The sequence below is a fragment of the Oncorhynchus masou genome, chromosome 9 (genome assembly GCF_036934945.1).
Source record: "Oncorhynchus masou masou isolate Uvic2021 chromosome 9, UVic_Omas_1.1, whole genome shotgun sequence".
Classification (NCBI taxonomy): domain Eukaryota; kingdom Metazoa; phylum Chordata; class Actinopteri; order Salmoniformes; family Salmonidae; genus Oncorhynchus; species Oncorhynchus masou.
In genome coordinates this window covers 52,595,801-52,617,498 of record NC_088220.1, presented here as the reverse complement: position 1 = coordinate 52,617,498, position 21,698 = coordinate 52,595,801, and the positions used below count along the sequence as shown (strand labels likewise).

At 42.1% G+C, this 21,698-nt stretch overlaps 1 protein-coding gene and 1 long non-coding RNA gene across 4 annotated transcripts; one reads left to right on the top strand and one right to left on the bottom strand.

Annotated features, from left to right (window-relative positions):
- Positions 1–891: 891 nt before the first annotated feature.
- LOC135546180 (polymerase delta-interacting protein 2-like) lies at positions 892–17,742 on the bottom strand. 3 transcript variants are annotated; one of them, XM_064974391.1, is made up of 11 exons: positions 17,651–17,742; positions 5,910–5,991; positions 5,676–5,773; positions 5,483–5,582; positions 5,311–5,386; positions 4,937–5,044; positions 4,042–4,187; positions 3,192–3,218; positions 2,904–3,029; positions 2,588–2,667; positions 892–2,215 (listed from the first exon to the last, which is right to left on the bottom strand). In XM_064974391.1, exons 1-11 carry the CDS (start codon positions 17,677–17,679, stop codon positions 2,101–2,103), a joined length of 987 nt encoding a protein of 328 aa, XP_064830463.1. In that variant the 5' UTR covers positions 17,680–17,742; the 3' UTR covers positions 892–2,100. The 3 variants fall into 3 exon arrangements, with proteins under 3 accessions (XP_064830463.1, XP_064830461.1, XP_064830462.1); XM_064974389.1 differs by lacking the exon at positions 17,651–17,742 and adding an exon at positions 16,060–16,287; XM_064974390.1 differs by lacking the exon at positions 17,651–17,742 and adding an exon at positions 16,060–16,285 and having other exon boundaries at positions 5,910–5,985.
- LOC135546181 (uncharacterized) lies at positions 16,930–18,548 on the top strand. The gene is made up of 3 exons (XR_010456550.1): positions 16,930–17,223; positions 17,662–17,726; positions 17,985–18,548. It is a non-coding gene; the product is annotated as an uncharacterized LOC135546181 (long non-coding RNA).
- Positions 18,549–21,698: the final 3,150 nt, after the last annotated feature.

Genomic DNA, 21,698 nt, shown 5'->3' with positions numbered 1-21,698 from the left:
TGACATACTTTATTTTAGGGCCAGTGTTGTTTTATAGCATTATAGTGTAATATTAAACTATACTATTTTTTCTGTAAATATGTAAGTAGACTATTTCTCAGATTTAAAAATAATATACTCACTGTCATCAGTTAGATTTGAAATGGGAGTAAAAATGATATACTATCAAATTACATTGTCATTTCATGTTCAGTCATTAAAACGGATCTCACAATAATGATTTCAAGATGCGCAAGAACAAAATTACAGGTCAGATACAACAGGGAAGATAGGGGCATGTGTGTAGGGGTTTGGTCTAGCAGTGTGCGCTCCGTTCAGCATAATCTAATAATATTCACCAGCTGTATACTCGAACCTTCCCTTGAAAGCAACTACAAGTATAGCAACAGTATGTGTGATACGTCAGCTGAGCTGGTTGCCCTACTCAAATGCATTAGAAACTATTAAATTAACTTTCATCGTGTCGACCCATGATGACTTCAAACTCAAATCCGAGTGATTGCCACTGGTTACTATGGAACTAGATTTCTGACATGAGGTTTCTAAATGAACAGCAAGAGGGGTGGGGGGGGGACGTATGACCTTGTGCTATCCAAACACGCTGAGTGCGCACAGCTCTGTCTCAGCTGCAGCGTCAGCCGAATGCCCCACTCTCCTGCAAGGATAGACCAGCATTTCCCAAACTCTGTCCTTGGGTCCCAAAGGGGTGCACGTTTTGGTTTTTGCCTTCACACTATTCAGCTTATTCAACTTTTCAAAGCATGATGATTAGTTGATTATTTGAATCAGCTGTGTAGTGCTAGGGCAAAAAACAAGACGTGCACCAAGTTAAAAAAAAAAAACCCCGGGGTAGACTAACAGTCACGGTCTCAATCAGCAAATGGACAACCTCTTTGAAATTGATGTTTATTTTTCTTTACAACTTTATTTTACAGATCATCATTCAATCATTAGACAGTAATTTCACAACACCCATCCAAAAGTTAGTTTCCTCCTTTAACAGGGCAAAATCTAAGTTTGAGACTTCAACCCACAGAACTGACTCAAGGGATGGATACTACAGACTAGGACAGCATTGCAGCCAGTCAGTCTCCCAGACACCTCCCTCACCATGGTGAAATTCAGTAGGGCGCAACATGAAATGTTCCCATAAATGCATTGTGTGGAACAGACATGATTCTCTCATGTCGAATGAGGAACCATGTCTGCTCTATGCATGACATTTATCTGAAACAGAACATTTGCACCCTTCTGAACCCGGCCCTCACATCAGCCAAACCTACAGTTGGTAACATCAACGTGGGTTACTATTTCTCCTGTATTCACTTTCTTATTACATTCAAAGGCTTCATCCCAAACCGCAACCTATTCCCTATACAGTGCACCACTTTGACCAGGGCCCATGCACTTTACAGGGAATAGGGTGCCATTTGAGACATGACCACAGGTTCTTTCCCTTTTCTAAGTTTCACCACAGGCCCCATCACGGAGGCTCACAGAAGTGACAGACAAGCCAAACACTCAGAGGAATTTGCAGAACAATATAGATCAGAGAGCAACATGAGGTCTAGACTTGACTGAGGACTCTTAAAGAGTAGGGCTACTATTGGACACGTTCTATTTGGATTTAGTAAAGTCCTTCCAAATGGTTTCCCACCGGGTCCGCTAATTTGAGCTACTTAAAAACACCAATAAAATACAACAAGGGAGACTGGCTTCAGACGTCTACCTCTGGGTCAAGCAACGACAGCTGAGAGAAACAATTGGCATATTTTATTCCCACTCATACCAATAGAAGCTAATACCATCAGTGCTCACAGAGCCATTCTGCCTACGCAGAACGATCTCAATCAACAACCTCTGACGGATCGCTTGTCCTTCTCCTTTCCACTAAAAAGCTGAAGTTTTCATGAGCTACAACAGTGTTGGGAGGACATGTTTTGTCCCCTTTCATTGAAAATCTAACTTCAATGTGCTCGATTAAATACGTTTCTTAATCTCAAATGAGGAAAAGTAGCAGAGGAAGGGTTTTGATCCGTTCCTAAGGATGGCTTGGCTGTTCGACTGCGCTGAGGGACGTGGCCCTGCTGCTGCGTTGCTTCAGAAGGTGTAGCCAGCAGGGGGAGCCTTGTCGTCCTTGTTGCTCTCCAGGGAGAACGGGGGGATGCGAACATCAAAGTGGGAGCCGTCCGTCCTCTCAATGCGGAACGTCCCCCTGTACAGAGAGAGCATCATTAGAATCTTGACCATCACACCTCTGTACTAAAATGGGAGAAAGGTTGATGTTATTTTTTTGATATTGGAAATCTTGAGTTACTCTTGCGTTTCCGTCTGTTTTAGATCATTTGATTACTTGCCTGTAAATCTGTGCAAGATTCACTCAAACGTCAATTAATATTTTAATGTTTCCCCAGCTTATGTTTACGGGCAAGGACCAGGTTCAAATAGAAAAAAAAAGATTTAGTAATTCTCAGACCAGAACATCCATAAACCTGCATTTCAGGTACTGCTGTGTCTGCTGCAATACTCTTAACTCATGTTAATAACGCAGCTCCAACGTCATGTTACTCTGTGTAGAAGTAGTTACCACATGTGTCCACTGGGAGCTTGAAGGGAAACATGGCTGCTGTACTGGAAGGCTGGCTGCTCTTTGGACAAGACTGGCTCCTGGAGACAAAAACCATTGGTTATAGCCTCTACTCAGTCGTGGAAGTAACATACTGTATGAGCGGCTGTGTCAAATACATGCTTCCTCGGACCATAGATCCTCTCAGCTAATGAGCTCGGAGAGGAATTGAGGAAACAAGGACAGAGGAAGCAAGTGTTTTGGCATTTAGTAAGGTTCAGACACAGCCATTGAGAGTTTGTAAATTCCGTTGTGTGGTGGCGGTTGTACTACTGACCCGACCTACGACCCCCCGGCCTCGGACCGTCTCCAGGGTGCCTGACAGGCTGAAGATCCTCCAGTGTCTCTCCCTCAGTTGCACCACCTCACTGCCCATGTTCTCCAGGCGGATGCAGTACCGCCACTGACACACACGCCATATAAGCATCAGGTACACATTATGTTGCCGTTCTTACAGTCTACATTCGTACCCTTGACTGGATATACGAGGCCTACATCATATATTGGTAAAAGTTCTAATTATTTGTCCTTTTTCAGGGAATTGTAAAAAGTAAATGCTACTTACCCAGTACACATGAGAATTTTGAGCATCCTGAGAAAGAAAATAATGTATTTATTTTTGTGCTCGAGCAGATTCAAGATCATCATAAGTATCACACGACAGAGTGGGAGGACTCAGGGACGAGCAGAACATTATTGAAAGGGTTGAGTTGTGGAAAGAGCTCATAGTACCTTGTATAATATTTATTTGATAGCAACTGACAATTAAAAACAGAGGCTCGCTTTCAATGTCTTAACCTGTCCTCCCCTTCATCTGCACTGATTGAAAAATACTTGGTGAAAACAATATGGTGGAAGAACCTGGTCAGTTCTTTCAGATCAGAGCACTAAAAAGAAGCTGCAAGGGGGGCTCCCGAGTGGCACAGCGGTCTAAGGCACTGCAGTGCTAAAAGCGTCACTACAGACCCGGGTTGAATCCCGGGCTGTGTCGCAGCCGGCCACGACCAGGAGACCCATGAGGTGGCGTACAATTGGCCCAGCGTTATCCGGGTTAGGGGAGGGTTTGGCCGCCTGGGATGTCCTTGTCCCATCACGTTCTAGCGACTCCTTGTGGTGGGCCGGGCGCCTGCAAGCTGACCTCACTCGCCAGTTGTACGGTGTTTCCTCCAACTCATTGGTGCTGATGGCTTCCGGGTTAAGGGGGCAGTGTGTGAAGGTCAAGTGCGGCTTGGCGGGGTCGTATTTCGGAGGACGCATGGATCTTGACCTTCGCCTCTCCTGAGTCCGTACGGGATTTGCAGCGATGGGGACCAGACTAACTACCAATTGGATATCACAAAATAACAAATAAGAAGCTACAAGGAGGGCAGATTTTTGAGAGAGCCTCATAGTCCAAACAGCGACATCATCCTTACCCTCATGCCCATGTAGAAGGGGATGACGGTGACCCTGATGTTCTCAGTTGTCTCTCTGTGCACGTCGGACAGCTCCAGCCAGGGATGGTTCTTCTCCTGCCATGCCTTCAGAGTGTCCCTCGCACTGAACGGGGGAGCTTGGGTGGCTGGACACACAGGATACTCAGTTGTAACACACACACGTGAATGCCCACAAAGTAACTGGATATATGGTATATTTTACAGTACCTGTGAATTTAAAAAAAATCTTTGAACACTTTATAGTACTACTGAATGTTTAAGTTGGAAGAAGTTGGAATTTGTGAATGTTCCAAATAAAATGACTGGAAATGTACAGAGTGTAGAAAACAAAGGACACCGGCTCTTATCCATTACAGACTGACCAGGTGAAAGCTATGATCCCTTATTGATGTCACTTCTTAAATCCACATCAAGCAGTGTATATGAAGGGGAGGAGACAGGTTAAAGAATGATTTTTGTTGTGTATGTGTGCCATTCAGAGGGTGAATAAGCATGACAAAAGATTTAAGTGCCTTTCAACAGGGTATTGCAGTAGGTGCCAGGCGCACCGGTGTGTCAAGAACTGCAACGCTACTGGATTTCACGCTCAACAGTTTCCCGTGTGTATCAAGAATGGTGCACCACCCAAAGGACATCCAGCCAACTTGACAACTGTGGGAATCATTGGAGTCAACATGGGCCAGCATCCATGTGGAATGCTTTCAACACCTTGTAGACTCCATGCCACGAACAACAGGGGCTGTTCTGAGGGCAAAGGGGGGTGCAACTCAATATAAGGAAGGTGTCCTTAATGTTTTGTTCACTCAGTGTGTACTAATGCTGTACAATGAAATGACACGTGGAAAGTGCAAAGCAGCGAGTGGCTGGCGCTTACTTTTGTCAGGGTTGAACATGAGAAAGCGCTCAAACAGCTCGTGCTGGATGGGGACCTGCTCTGTGGAGTTGTAGGGCAGGATGTCTTCATGACTCACATAGTCCAGACCTGAAACACACACATTGACAGCCAGGCAAAATGCCCAGTCAGTAAGGAGGCTGACAGGGACAGAAATAGTACAAGGAAGTAACTAGGTTAGTTATACAAAATCACGTGGCAGCCAAGATTTTTCACTCACGGACAGTACCATTTCCTGATAAGAACTCAATGCATTTTTGTGGGTGGTGGGAAAATTCAAATTGTCCCCGTTTGAAAAGAAATCAAAGCACGTAGCCATTTACTACACAGGGAGCAGCGGATCATGTGTCGTTTACCTGGGATGGCATAGAGGGCTCTGCTGTCGTCATGGTTCGCCAGGAACGTCACTGCTTCTGTCTGAGACCTCTGAGACTGTCAATACAACAGGAGAAACAACTAGATGTCATCATTTAGGCCTAGTCAGTAAGAACAACGGCATAGCATTGGTTGTGTTCAGAGGTTACGTACTATGTGAGGGCAATCCCGCGTGTCGATGAGGACCTGGTAGTAGGTATGAGTTTTCCCCTTCACCTCTTTTGACCCGTGTGAACCAGGAGGCTCTGGCTTGCTGAGGACGGGACATGGGTGTCATTTTTATTTAAAACACACACACACACACACAGACATACATATAAAAAAAACACTAAGATGTAATATGCACCTGTCAGACATGGGAGGAATGACATCTCGGTCATAGATACGGGCGTGCCAGGGGAACAACACGATCCCTCTGTAGCCAAACACACTATGAAGGAAGAGCTGAGGAGAGAACATGGAGAAACAGACTTGAGGTTGGAAACACCCTTTGTGACAAGGGCAACTACAGTATAGGCTAAGGGACAGGACCAATAGTTCTGGGCTGGGTGGGTAAACCGCACGGGGCTGCCCATCTTACCTGGCCTGTTTCATATTTGCCATGCTGCTTCAGCGCCTCAAACACTCCCACCGTCTCCAGAACCTTCCCCTCTGGCCTGTTCCTGCCAAAACACAGGCCACACTATGACAACCAGGAACAAAATCACATCACACTAGAGGTCTTCACGGGTCCACCCGAACCTGAAATCTGACCCAGGTCCTATTTGTTAACCAGAACAGCAACTTGGCTGACAAACATCATTTTCTCACTCGGGCCCAATTGGGTTTGGTGTAAACGTGGACCCGTTGGTGTATGGGTTGGGTCTAGGTATGGTTGTAGTCGGGTCCGATCGTTCTCAGGTCCCCCTATTTTAAATATTTTTTTATTATGAACGGGTCCGTTCGGGTCGGATTGTCTTCGGGTCCAACTTTTTGGAGCCAAGAAGACCTCTACATCACACTGTAGAACTACATTAGTCTCACCTAGCCAACTGTTGTTGCAGCTTGGAAATGGAACCTAGTGCACACAATACGCAACATGAGCACTGAGATGACATGTCATCTCATAGTCATCCCCCTTGACTAAAGCTTAATCTCAAAAATCAGACAAATTGAATAAAACACCTAGATTTATCAAAGTTCAACAAACATAAATTCAAGATCTAATCTTTGTCATTCCCTTTGCAGTATTATATCAACAAGGTATTGTGAACAACAGCTGGCTGTGTTCAAGTCACTCATACTTGGTCAGATCTATTTTTCAAAACATTGGGGGGTGATATTGATGGGGGATTTAGTTTTGCGTGGCTCCTCTAAATATCCATATTATTGGCAGATGATATGGAAGAGATCTGACGAAAGGCTTGCGTGTTCATCAGCTATGTTGGGGATTACTGGCAGAGGTTGACCCTTGGATTATAATACGGTCGCTGACAAGAAAACAACAAGGCTGGTGAAATACCAGAACAAATACATTGTTAAAAACGGAGAGTCAGATCGGTAACAATGTTTCCTCATTTCATGGAGATTATCATTGAGAGAGAAAGAACAGGACAGCAATACCTTACAAGATTTACATAAAGTATAGACAGAATTACAAGCTGGTGCTGGATCGGTCTTCCAATTGCTAACATCGTGGGGTCCATGTCAACCCAAGCCCTCCACCCCCTCTACATTTATTCCCTTGGCACGAGGGAGGCAAATAAATAGGACTCATTACTCTGTGCTGGCTCAAGCCAACCTGCACTCCTATGTAACAAACAGCAGATCAGGCTTTGTAGATGGGTCCAAAGCGCTCTACGTTCTTCCACTCAGACAAAAAGTGAACTAGCTAATATAGGTCAAATATGTTGCCAACTTCCTGCTAGTGTTTCAATGTCACTTTTTCCTCGATAGGTGGCTTAGTGTCTATATAAGTCGACACTCGAGGTCTTCACAGGTTCCCCGAACATCGGAGACCCGGGTCAAAATGTCTAATTTTTCCCTCGGGTCCTGGTCAGGTCCTGTTTGATTGTCATTAGGTCTATGGATCTACAGCTGATAGGCTATACAGCGCTGTCGTCGGGTCTATAGCATATGTATTTCACACTAATAAAAAGTTAATTTATTGACTTATAGAAAGCCTAGCCAACATAAAATATATATTCGTTAACCAGAAAAGCAACAGGGCTGATAAATGTAACTGTCACTCGGGTCCAATTGGGTCTGGTCTAGACTCTGACCCATTAGGGTACGGGTCGGGTGCATTCAAGTTTGGGTGCGATTGCTCTCGGGTCCCGGGGCCAACTTTTTGGACATGAGAAGACCTCTACTAAACTCCCACTTTGACCGGTCTGAAAACAACCAGGCTGGCAACTAGAGCTGACCCCATTTAGTAAACTGGTCGATAGGCTGTTGGTTGACCGAGATTTCTTTAGGTGAGCAATAACAAAAAATAAATCATGGTATACAAGACATCGGTCTGAGTGGACTGATCCATTGATGGGGCCGTGAGGATGGCACGGTCCATTAAACTAAGACGTGCTCGTGAAATTGTATATGGTTATATGAACAAATGGTGCAAATAATATTTAACAAATGCACTTTCTCCCACATTCGATAGCGGTTGCTGTCCGTGGTTCTGAAACCCATCAGTGCGCTGTTGAATTGGCACCTTTTCCTAGGCCATGTTGCAAGTCCATAGAAGCAAAGTTAACCAGCATATTGGTGTTGAGAACAATGCGGTGGAGGCAGTAACGGAGTTAGAGACAAGAAAACAGCCCTTGCCTTCATTGTCTAAGAAAGATGAGGAGAGGAAACGGCAACTTAAATTAGATCTATAACCAATAGTCTAATGTTAAAATGTGCCTGGCTTTATAAATCATCCATATACATCTACAGAAATAAGAGATCCTGCTTCTGTTGCATGTGAGTGTTTGTTTAATAGCCTACTGATTCCGTGAGCACCAAGCCTCACAAGTCGGATAAACAATTTCACAAATTCAGCAGTATTTAATCTTTGCTTGTGAGGGAATATTTTTCCTAAACAGATGAGGGATTTCGGTAACAGCACCTTTCAGTCAGAAATGGCTGTAATTATGTTGCAGCTTCAGCAACAGACACTGTTACTGTTCTGTGGTGGTCCCTGCAGCATGGAGGAGAGACCAACGGGCGATAGTCACGCAGTCAACTGCTGTCATTTTACACAGCGCAGTCCGAGCCCGGCCTGGCACAATCAAATCAATTGCGGTCGGACTCCCTCTAGTCATTTGTGTCTTAATTTCAAACTGTGCTTAAGAAAGCACCAGAGAAGCTCAGTACATAGTTTGATTTACACACATAGGATTTAGACCAATCTACAGATGACTCTCGGATCGACTAAGATTTTTTTTTGTCAGGGACAGCCCTACTTGCGGCACATAGTAACACTCCACAACCTTTGTTATTTTCTTTGGCTAGTTTCCATGTCTTGCCTGGATATTGAAAACACTCGTTTCAAGTTTTATTAGTTGTATGTAGGGGATACGTCGTCAAAACGAAATTCTTACTTGCAGGGTCCTTCGACAATGCAACGAGAAATAAAATAAACATTTTTGCATACGTATAATACAGGAAGGCACAATTTTGAATCCAATATTTACACTTGTATTGGTGAAGGGGGGGGGGTGTATAAATTGAGCAGTATAATAAGAGTCTGGTAGGAACAGTCACAATGTGAGTGTAGCATGAAATGTACAGTATGTGTTTGTGTGTGCTAAGATGCAGAGTCAGAGCAGGTGGTCAGGTCAGTCCAGTTCAAGTGTTCAGCAGTCTGATGACTTGTAACTAGAAAACACGCACAGATTTGCCTGCAAGTTAAGTTCCATATATAAGCTGTGTGTTACCAAAAATGCAACAAAGTGCCAACATATGGCACTGTGATTTGTAAGTTGGGATATACTAAAAACAACTTGACTTGTCTGACAACAGGAGCTTGTGCAATGTGCCAATCATTGTAGCTCTTCGCAAAATATCTGCCAATCATAGATAATAGCTAGGAACCTTCCTGTTTCTGCAAGTTCAGCAAGTTTCTATCCAAGCTGACTTCTTGACACGTGTTGGGCAATCAACGTTAAATTAATGCTCTGCTAATTAAATTTCCTACATTAGCTAGATATTTGCAGGACCAGTCAAAAGTTGACACCTGCTCAGTCTTTATTTTTTACTATTTTCTACATTGTAGAATAATAGTGAAGACATATGGAATCATGTAGTAACCCAAAAAGAGCGTTAAACTAATACAAATATTTGAGATTTTTCAAAGTAGCCACCCTTTTCCTTGATAGCTTTGCACACGACTGGCATTCTCTCAACCAGCTTCATGAGGTAGTCACCTGGAATGAATTTCAATGAACAGGTGTGCCTTGTTAAAAGTTCATTTGTGGAATATCTTTCCTTCTTTATGCGTTTGAGCCAATCAGTTGTGTTGTGACAAGGAAGGGGTGGTATACAGAAGATGGTATCTTACCAAATAGGGCTAAGCCCATATTATGGCAAGAACAGCTCAAATAACCAAAGAGAAACGACAGTACATCATGACTTTAAGTAATGGAGGTCAGTCAATTCGGAAAATTTTAACTTGTAAAGTTTCATCTGCAGTCGCAAAAACCATCAAGCGCTATGATGAAACTGGCTCTCATGAGGACCGCCACAGGAAAGGAAGACCCAGAATTACCTCTGCTGCTGAGAGTTAACTGCACCTCAGAAATTGCTGCTCAAATAAAGTTCAAGTAACCAACATCTTTACAGAAACTGTTCAGAGTAGAGATCGACCGATTATGATTTTTCAACGCCAATACTGATAATTGGAGGACCAAAAAAGCCGATACAGATTAAAAAATAAAAACATTTAAAAAACGGCTGATTTTTTAAAATGTATTTGTAATAATGACAATTACAACAATACTGAATGAAGTTATTTTAACTTAATATAATACATCAATAAAATCAATTTTGCCTCAATTAAATAATGAAACATGTTCAATTTGGTTTAAAATAATGCAAAAAACAAAGTGTTGAAGAAAGTAAAAGTGCAATATGTGCTATGTAAGAAAGCTAACGTTTCAGTTCCTTGCTCAGAACATATGAAAGCTGGTGGTTCCTTTTAACATGAGTCTTCAATATTCCCAGGTAAGAAGTTTTAGGTTGTAGTTATTATAGGAATTATAGGACTATTTCCCTCTATACCATTTGTATTTCATTAACCTTTGACTATTAGACGTTCTTATAGGCACTTTAGTATTGCCAGTGTAACGGTATAGCTACCGTCCCTCTCCTCCCTGGGCTGGAACCAGCAACACAACGACAGCCACCATCGAAGCAGCGTTACCCATGCAGAGCAAGGGGAACAACTACGAGAAGGCTCAGAGCGAGTGACGTTTGAAACGCTATTAGCGCGCGCTAACTAGCTAGCCATTTCACTTCGGTTACACCAGCCTAATCTCGGGAGTTGATAGGCTTGAAGTCATAAACAGCGCAATGCTTGATGCACAACGAAGAGCTGCTGTGGCAAAACGCACGAATATGCTGTTTGAATGAATGTATACGCGCCTGCTTCTGCCTACCACCGCTCAGTTAGATACTTCGATACTTGTATGCTCAAGTCAGATTACATTCAACGCAGGACACACTAGATAATATCTAGTAATATCAACCATGTGTAGTTAACTAGTGATTATGATTGTTTTTTATAAGATAAGTTTAATGCTAGCTTGCAACTTACCTTGGCTTACTGCATTCGCGTAACAGGCAGTCTCCTTTTGGAGTGCAACGAGAAAGAGGGGGTCGTTATTGCGTTGGACTAGTTAATTGTACTGTTGCAATATTGGATCCCCCGAGCTGACAAGGTGAAAAGCGGTCGTTCTGCCCCTGAACAAGGCAGTTGGCCTAGGAACGGTGGGTTGTCATTGAAAATAACACATTCTTAACAGACCTGCCTAGTTAAATAAAAGGTGTAAAAAAATAAAATGAATCTGCCAAATCTGTCCAAAAATACAGATTGTTATGAAAACTTGATATCGGCCTGTCCGATTGATCGGTCGACCTCTTGTTCAGAGGAGACTATGTGAACCAGGCCTTCATGGTCAAACTGCTGTAAAGAAACCACTACCAAAAAGGACACCAACAAGAAGGAGACTTGCTTGGGCCAAGAAACACAAGCAATTAGACCGGCGGAAATGTCCTTTGATGAGTCCAAAGTTGAGATTCAGGCTGTGTAAGAGCTATTTGCATCAGATGAACTGGCCTCCACAAATCAGTCAACCTCATACCAATTGAGATGATTTGGGATGAGTTGGAAAGCAGTGAGGGAAAAGAAGCCAACAAGTGCTCAGCATGTGTGGGAACTCCTTCAAGAATGTTGGAAAAGCATTCCAGGTGAAGCTGGTTGAGAGAATGACAGCTTTGTACACTCTTGGCAAGGCAAGAGTGGGCTACTTTGAAGAATCTAAAATATATTTATTTGTTTAACATTTTTTGGTTACAACATGGTGTTATTTCAGTGTGTCTTCACTATTATTCTACAATGTAGACAAATAGTAAAAATAAAGATAAACCCTTGAATGAGGTGCCCAAACTTTTGACTGGGACTGTATGTGCGTGTATGGTTAAAGTCGGAAGTGTACATACACCGTAGCCAAATATATTTAAACTCAGTTTCACAATTCCTGACATTTAATCCAAGTAAAAATTCCCTGTTTAAGGATCACCACTTTAATTTTAAGAATGTGAAATGTCAGAATAATAGTTGAGAATTCTTTTTCAGATTTTATTTCTTTAAAATCAGATTCCCAGTGGGTCAGAAGTTTACGTACACTCAATTAGTATTTGGTAGCATTGCCTATAAATTGGTTAACTTGGGTCAAACATTTCAGGTAGCCTTCCACAAGATTCCCACAATAAGTTGGGTGAATTTTGGCCCATTCCTCCTGACAGAGCTGGTGTAACTGAGTCATGTTTGTAGGCCTCCTTGCTCGCACACGCTTTTTCAGTTCTGCCCACAAATATTCTATAGGATTGAGGTCAGGGCTTTGTGAAGCCCACTCCAATACCTTGATTTTGTTGTCCTTAAGCCATTTTGCCACAACTTTAGAAGTATGCTTGGGGTCATTGTCCATTTTGAAGACCCATTTGTGACCAAGCTTTAACTGATGTCTTGAGAAATTGTGGATATATTGAAGCAACCTCTCTTCCTTGTGATGCCATCTATTTTGTGAAGTGCACCAGACCATCCTGCAGCAAAGCACTCCCACAACATGATGCTGCCACCCCGTGCTTCACGGTTGGGATAGTATTCGTCGGCTTGCAACCCCCCCCCTTTTCCTTCAAACATAACGATGGTCATTGACCAAAGAGTTAATTTTGTTTCATCAGACAGGGGACATTTCTCCAAAAAGAACGATCTTTGTCCCCATGTGCAGTTGCAAACCCCAAAAATAAAAAATAAATTTCTCCCCAATTTCGTGGGATCCAAGTGTTAGTATCTTGCCTCATCGCTACAACTCCCATACGGGCTCGGGAGAGACGAAGGGCGAAAGCCATGCGTCCTCCGAAACACAACCTAAACAAGCCGCACTGCTTCTTAACACAGCGCGCATCCAACCCGGACGCCAGCCGCACCAATGTGTCAGAGGAAACAGCGTGCACTGCACCCGGCCCGCCACAGGAGTCGTGGTGCGTGATGAGACAAGGATATCCCTACCGGCCAAACCGGCCCTAACCCGGACGACGCTAGGCCAATTGTGCGTCGCCCCACGGACCTCCCGGTCGCGAACCCAGCATCTCTGGTGGCACATCTAGCGTTGCAGTGCCCTAGACCACTGCGCCACCCGGGAGGCCCCCAGTCTGGCTTTTTTAATGGCGGTTTTGGAGCCGTGGCTTCTTCCTTGCTGAGCGGCCTTTCAGGTTATGTCAATATAGGACTCGTTTTACTGTGGATATAGATACATTTGTACCTGTTTCCTCCAGCATCTTCCCAAGGTCCTTTGCTGTTGTTCTGGTATTGATTTGCAATTTTTGCACCAAAGTACGTTAATCTCTAGGAGACAGAACACGTCTCCTACCTGAGCGGTATAACGACTGCGTGGTCCCATGGTGTTTATACTTGCATACTATTGTTTGTACAGATGAACGTGGTACCTACAGGCATTTGTAAATTGCTCCCAAGGATGAACCAGACTTGTGGAGGTCTCAATTTTTTTCTGAGGACTTGGCTGATTTCTTTTAATTTTCCCATGATGTCAAGCAAAGAGGCACTGAGTTTGATGGTAGGCCTTGAAATACATCCACGTACCTCCAATTGACGCAAATGAAGTCAACAAGCCTATCAGAAGCTTCTAAAGCCATGACATTTTCTGGAATGTTTCAAGCTGTTTAAAAAGATAGTGTACGTAAACTTCTGACCCACTAGAATTGTGATAGTTAATTATAAGTGAAATAATAGGTCTAAACAATTGTTGGAAAAATTACTTGTGTCATGCAAAGTAGATGTCCTAATCGACTTGCCAAAACTATTTTGTTTACAAGAAATGTGTGGAGTGGTTGAAAAACAAGTTTCAATTACTCCAACCTAAGTGTCTGTAAACTTCCGACTTCAACTGTACGTACGTACGCCCACATGTATACAGTACCATTCAAAAGTTTGGGGTCACTTAGAAATGTCCTTGTTTTTGAAAGAAAAGCTTTATTTTGTCCATTAAAATAACATCAAATTGATCAGAAATAAAGTGTAGACATTGTTAATGTTGTAAATTCCTATTGCAGCTGGAAACATCTGATTTTTAATATAATATCTACATACGCTCATTATCAGCAATCAGCACTCCTGTGTTCCAATGGCACATTATGTTAGCCAAGCCAAGTTAATCATTTTAAAGTCTAATTGATCATTAGAAAACCCTTTTACAATTATGTTAACACAGCTGAAAAATGTTGTTCTGATTTAAAGAAGCAATACAACTGGCCTTCCTTAGACTAGTTGAGTATCTGGAGCAACAGCATTTGTGGATTTGATTACAGGCTTAAAATGGCCAGAAACAAAGACCTTTCTTCTGAAACTCGTCAGTCTATTCTTGTTCTGAGAAATGAAGGCTATTCCATGCCAGAAATTGCCCAAAAAACTGAAGATCTCGTATAACGCTGTGTACTACTCTCTTCACAGAATAGTGCAAACTGTCTCTAACCAAAATAGAAAGAGTGGGAGTCCCCGGTGCACAACTGAGCAAGAGTACAAGTACATTAGTGTCTAGTTTGAGAAACAGATGCTTCACAATTCCTCAACTGGCAGCTTCATTAAATAGTGCCCGCAAAACACCAGTCTCAACGTCAACAGTGAAGAGGTGACTCCGGGATGCTGGCCTTCTAGAAAAAGAAAAGGCCACATCTCAGACTAGCCAATACAAAAAGAAAAGATTAAGATGGGCTAAAGAACACAGACACTGGACAGAGGAAGATTGGAAAAAGGTGTTATGGACAGACAAATCTAAGTTGAGGTGTTCGGATCACAAAGAACAACATTCATTAGACGCAGAAGAAATTAAAAGATGCTGGAGGAGTGCTTGATGCCATCTGTCAAGTATGGCGTAGGCAATCTGATGGTCTGGGGGCACTTTGGTGGTGGTAAAGTGGTAGATGTTTACAGGGTAAAAGGGATCTTGAAGAAGAAAGGCTATTACTTAATTTTGCAACGCCACGCCATACCTTGTGGACGCGGCTTAATTGGAGCCAATTTCCTCCTAAAACAAGAAAATGACCCAAAGCACAGCTCCAAACTATGCAATAACTATTTAGGAAAGAAGCTGTCAGCTGGTATTCTGTCTATAATGTCTACAGTAGCTTCAACAGCACTCTGTTAGGTAGCGCCATGGTGTATGTAGGCTGAGGACAGCTTACTTCCATCCTCCTCTGGGTACATTTACTTCAATACCAAACATATGAGGCTCATGGTTCTCACCCCCGACCATAGACTTACACAATAATTATGAAAACTTCCAGAGGACATCCTACAGCCCATCAGAACTCTTGCTGTCTGAACTGACATGTTGTCCGTCAAAACAAAGGATCAGAGAATGAACCTAGTACTAAACGCATAAGCTACAGCTAGCTAGCACTGCATAAAATGTTGAGTAGTTGACTCAGAGAGAAAGACAATAGTTTAACAAATACATTACTTCCAAAATGATGGAGAAGCATCACATACTTAGCAAATGCAGCTAGCTGGTTTAGCCTACAGAAACAGGGGGACATTATGTTAGCTAGCTGGCTGCGACTTTCCAACACAACACTGGAAGTCTTCCAAGTCAAGGTAAGCTTTTGGTATTACAAATGTATTTCCACCGGGGCCCACCGGTGTAAATGCTTACTGAATGTACACTAACGTTACTGTATGATTGTACCGGGTTTACTAACGCGTTAGTTATATTAACTATGCTGACTATGACGTTACTTTAGCTAATATAGTGACAACGATGTAGGCTGTTTTTTTCCCCGCCTGGTCACATACAGCTGATGTGTTGTGCATAGAACTCCACAAGCGAAGGAAAGAGGTGAGAGGAGAACGCATGGAAACGAGAAGGAATACAACGTGGCTGCTATTGATGCATCATTGGGCAGCATTCAAGACAGTGGGCGAACTGGCTAGCTAGCTAGGTCGCATTAGCTTAGAAAGTAGCCCTTACCGTGACGACATAAACCTCGTCTGCTGAATGTTGGGCAGTCCACATGCTAAACACGGCAACCGGGGTCTCTTCGCCTCAAGTCCACTACTCCCTTCAATAATACTAAATATTCTATGTGTGTGTTTCCTGTTGTATTTACTGACGGTAGTCAGAAAGCCTCGTCGTATTGCACAAGCAGCCATCTTTTCTACTTCTGCACAAGCACGCCGAGGCTGACGTGTATAAAAGCGGGCGAATTAAAAAGTTGATTTAAAGGTCCAATGTAGCCGTTTTTATCTAAATATCAAATACTTTCTCGGTAACAAAAGGACCTTACTGTAATTATTTTCAATTAAACTGGTCAAAAAATATTCCTAGCAAAGAGAAATTTCTCAAGCAAAAATTTAGCTAGGATTGTCTGGGAGTGTTCTGAGTGGCGATGGGAAATTTGAAAACTAGCTGTTTTTGGCGGAGGTTTGGAAATCTTTCTTATTGGTCTATTGATGTCAACAGGCAAACCAAAACTCCATACCACCACTATCATAATTTTCGCAATTTCACAGTATTATGCCAACCTCAGTGTGGAAATATTAATACATATAATGTTTTTGGCTGCACTGGGTCTAAAAAGTTTAACCTTAGCATCAGGTACTCTGTTGTGTTTAAAGTATCTCCATTTAAAGGCCCAGTGCTCACACAAAATTCCAGCGTTATTTCGACCTCAATGTACTCATTTTGAGAATTACATTTACTTTTGAAACTTAAGTATATTTAAAACCAAGTGCTTTTTGACTTTTACTCAAGTAGTATTTTGCTAGGAGACTTTTACTTTTTTTACTTTTACAATTGGGTACCTTTCTACCACTGCAAACAGGCTAGTATTACTGTAACGTTAACTAGCCAACGTTACATTGGCTACACAGTAAGTATAGCTGTTTTTCTATATTAAACTACGTACGATATGTTGTAACACGGAACAAAATAAAGTTTTCGACAGAAGGGGTCAGTTCGTTCAGCTTTTCTCAGATACTATTTGTCCATTCCCATGTCTTGCTTGAAAGCTTGAAGCTAACAATTACTTGTATGCCCATTCTTTTTCGTTGCAGCCCTGTTTGAACGTAGTTACGCTAACTCCGTATTTACAATGTACAATACTCAGTGAGTCAACTCAAATCCAGCTAACTGGTAATTATGAAGTTATATGTATTTATTTTATTTTCATCTAGCTAGTTATCTTGTTGTGTCTGCATTGCCAGTGCTTAGTTCGACTGGAAGCAGGTTAAGTCTTGAGCAGGCAACCTCTGTGACTTGTTTTTTTAGCTGGTGAATTTTAATGTAGTTTACGAAAGTTCAATCAGGAAGGCTGGTCTGAAAGCTCATTTAACTTAATCGTTTAATTTAAGCGTTTTACTCTGTGTCCCAGCAAAGGGTTACCAGCATCTGTCATCAGCATTCATCGGAGACGTGGCTATACCCCATTAAGACATGTCCATATTGTATTCTGATTCTGTTGTTCATTCAGTAAAGCATATACGCGATTGAAATACTGTTGCATCCGTCAACAGGCAATAACTAGCTACAGAAGATGAATGAATACATATTTAACTCTAACCTATTTTCCAGGAATTTGTCTTTCGGCATAAGAATATCCTGCCTTTTCTTCACCAGTGAATCAGGCAGCACTTCAGGTATTTTGTCTTTGTATTGCCTAATCCTATGATAATAGATCACATGACTGCCTGGTCAAGCTGGTTGGTTTGTGACTTTACTACTTACAGGCATACATGAGCATAAATATTTCAGTTATGGACTGTCAGATATTAAAATGTAACATTTTTTTCGGGGTGGGGGGTTAAGAAGTAACTTTGTCACCTTGCAAACAGATTGATAACTTGTAGTTACACATTTCCCTTACATTCATGATCCCATTTCTTATGTGCTAAAAGGTCATCGCTGATGAAAGGCCTGCGAAATGACAAGGAGGAGATACTTGAGGACGAAGAGTATACGATTGAGACACACACACATACACAGGACAGGCAGGTGAACATCGACTGGCAGAGAAGCAGCTGAACTGGTTCCCTCCTAGCCCTTCTAGTTTGATGCTGACAGAGGTGGCTGCTGCACATGCTAAACTGGTGGTGCAGGTCGTAAAAATGCTCTAGCCTGGTCCCAGATCCCTCAAGCCTGGTCTTGCTAACTCCTAATGTATGATAGTTGTCATGCCATGTTTCCATAGGAGTTGGCTATATAGTACAAACAGATCATAGACCAAACTAACATTTGGCTGATTTTCAGAACCGAAAGTGAAACTTCAGTGTACTTGAGGACTACTCTAGAAATTGTTGGCTTTGTTGCAAGATAGAAAGGAGAATAAGACGTGGTTTGCTTGTGTGTCACCTGAATGTGAGGGCAAGCGGTTATGTATGATATGGTTATGATAGTAATGTAGGCCCTAACATGCACTTTGTTTTCAGGTTTGAATGAGACAATATATTCCCCTAATCTTATTATTTGAATAAAGTTATTGTTTATGAATATTATATTACTTGTGTATGTCTGTCCTTATCATATGTAATTGATAATTGTTTTTGGTGCAGATGTGTTTAATTTACTATCTGGATAAAGTGTCTGATCATGGAAAATGTCATAGAATTTTTTTAAAGTGCCATCAGTCACATCAGTCCATATTTTGTAAGGATAAGAATGGAACTACCTTTTAATGTGAAGAAGTTCTACCTTCCAGAGCTTGAGTTCTAAAATAATAACTTGAAAAGATACCCAGCTAGCAAACAAATTTGATTCCTTGGAAGTTGTGGGAAGTTACGTTTTTGGTTTCCCATTGTTTCTGGGAACAAAGCCAGAAGTTTCCGTACCAGTAAAACCGAACGTTCTAAGAACGGAAGTTAACATTTTGCCTGTTCTGGGAACGTTTATTTTTAGGTTGCAGGTAGGTTCTGAAAATGTTTTACTCTGGTTCTATTAAAGTTTTCCTGGGAGGTTTTATTAACGCTCTGAGAACAAATTTATAGGTTATTTGTTTTTGAATAACTTCCTTACTTTTTGAAACATTTAGTGAAAGTTATTTTAATAACACTGCTAGCTTATTCTGAGCAAACTTTTTTTCCTCTCTCCAAGCACAGATAGGACACATGGAAATTATTTTCCTTAGACATGAATCATGAAAACAAATACATTTGTTTATTTTGACAGCATCTGTGAAATTTGAACCGATAATCTTCTGTCTATCCATGGAATTAGCAGTTGTGGAAAAAGTACCCAGTAATTTTCAATTAAGGTATGTATATTTTACTCAAGTAAAAGTGAGTCACCCAGTAAAATATTGCTTGAGTAAAAGTATTTGGTTTTAAATATACTCAAGTATGAAAAGTAAATGTTATTGCTAAAATATACTTCGTATTGAAGGTAGAAGTGTAAATCATTTCAAATTCCCAATATTAAGAAAACCAGACAGTACCATTTTATTTACTGATAGCCAGGGGCACACTCTAACACTCAGACATAATTTACAAACTAAGCATTTGTGTTTAGTGAGTCCGCCAGATCAAAGGCAATAGGGATGACCAGGGATGTTCTGTGTGTGAATTGGACCATTTTCCTGTCCTGCTTAGCATTCAAAATGTAATGAGTACTTCTGGGTGTCAGGGATAATGTATGGAGTGAAAAGTACATTATTGTCATTAGCAATGTAGTAAAGTAAAAGTTGTCCAAAATATAAATAGTCAAGTACAGATACCCCCAAAACTACTTCAGTATGTTGACTTAAATAACTTACACCACTGGGAATTAGTCCACTGCAGCACCAAGATGGAGCTAGCATGCCTTGTTTCTTTACTCATTCAAAGCTGTTCGTTTTAGTCTGTCCAACAGACCTCTTTTCAAAGGAAACAATAACTTATTAAGATGAGGTGTAGCCAATTAGTGGCGAGTGCCAGCACACCTGAAAACACTTAACAAGAAAGAGGCTTGAGAAAGTTTTGTTTATGCTGAGAATAAAATCTATATGTTTTTAAATAACATTATTTAGAATGTTCTCTGAACTTAACCAAAGTTTTCTTGTGTTTTTTTTATTAATAGAAAGTTTTCTTAACAGTCAGAACAGAATGTACCACCCCAGTAGTGCTGGCTTGCCTTTGAAGCTAAATTGGTCCTGGTCAGTCCCTGGATGGGAGACCAGATGATACTTGAAGTGGTGTTGGAGGGCCAATAGGAGGCACTCTTTCCTCTGGTCTAAAATAAAAAATATCCCAATGCACCAGGGCAGTGATTGGGGACAGTAGCTTCGTCTCTGTGGACTCTAGGGGTGTTAACCACGGTGTCTTGGCTAAATTCCAAATCTGGCCCCTCAAGCCATCATGGCCACCTAACCATCCCCAGCTTCCAATTGGCTCATTCATCCCCCTGTAACTATTCCACAGGTTGTTGCTGTAAATGAGAATGTGTTCTCAGTCATCTTACCTGGTAAAGGGTGCATTCATAAATTCACTCTGGCTATCTACTCCGATTTCAGAGCAATCACGTCTGAGTGTGCTAGAGCGCAGAATAACTGAGGAAACCCAAACTTCCGGCGCCGACAGAGATGGCCGCCTCGCTTCGCGTTCCTAGGAAACTATGCAGTTTTTTGTTTTTTTTACGTGTTATTTCTTACATTAGTACCCCAGGTCATCTTAGGTTTCATTACATACAGTCGAGAAGAACTACTGTATATAAGATCAGCGTCAACTCACCATCAGTACGACCAAGAATGTGTTTTTCGTGACGCGGATCCTGTGTTCTGCCTTACAAACAGGACAACGGAATGGATCGCATGCAGCGACCCAAAAAACGACTTTGAAAAAGAGGGAAACGAGGCGGTCTTCTGGTCAGACTACGGAGACGGGCACATCGTGCCCCACTTCCTAGCATTCTTCTTGCCAATGTCCAGTCTCTTGACAACAAGATTGATGAAATCCGAGCAAGGGTAGCATTCCAGAGGGACATCAGAGACTGTAACGTTCTGTGCTTCACGGAAACATGGCTCACTGGAGAGACGCTATCCGAAGCGGTGCAGCCAACGGGTTTCTCCACGCATCGCGCCGACATAAACAAACACCTTTCTGGTAAGAGGGGTGGGGGTGTATGCCTTATGGCTAACGAGACATGGTGCGATGAAAGAAACATACAGGAACTCAAATCCTTCTGTTCACCTGATTTAGAATTCCTCACAATCAAATGTAGACCGCATTATCTACCAAGAGAATTCTCTTCGATTATAATCACAGCCGTATATATCCCCCCCCAAGCAGACACATCGATGGCTCTGAACGAACTTTATTTAACTCTTTGCAAACTGGAAACCATTTATCCGGAGGCTGCATTCATTGTTGCTGGAGATTTTAACAAGGCTAATCTGAAAACAAGACTCCGTAAATTTTATCAGTATATCGATTGCGCAACCAGGGGTGGAAAAACCTTGGATTACTGTTACTCTAACTTCCGCGACGCATATAAGGCCCTGCCCCGCCCCCCTTTCGGAAAAGCTGACCACGACTCCATTTTGCTGATACCTGCCTACAGACAAAAATTTAAAAAAAGAAGCTCCCACGCTGAGGTCTGTCCAACGCTGGTCCGACCAAGCTGACTCCACACTCCAAGACTGC

What these genes read in the sequence shown, in the direction of transcription:
- LOC135546180 (XM_064974389.1), bottom strand. Translation starts at nt 16,241, where the DNA reads ATGGCTGCTTGTGCAATACGACGAGGCTTTCTGACTACCGTCAGTAAA. An exon ending in CATGTTCAACCCTGACAAAA is followed by an intron (nt 4,188 to 4,936) that starts GTAAGCGCCAGC and finishes CTGTGTGTCCAG; the next exon opens with CCACCCAAGCTCCCCCGTTC. An exon ending in CCTTCTACATGGGCATGAGG is followed by an intron (nt 3,219 to 4,041) that starts GTAAGGATGATG and finishes TTTCTTTCTCAG; the next exon opens with GATGCTCAAAATTCTCATGT.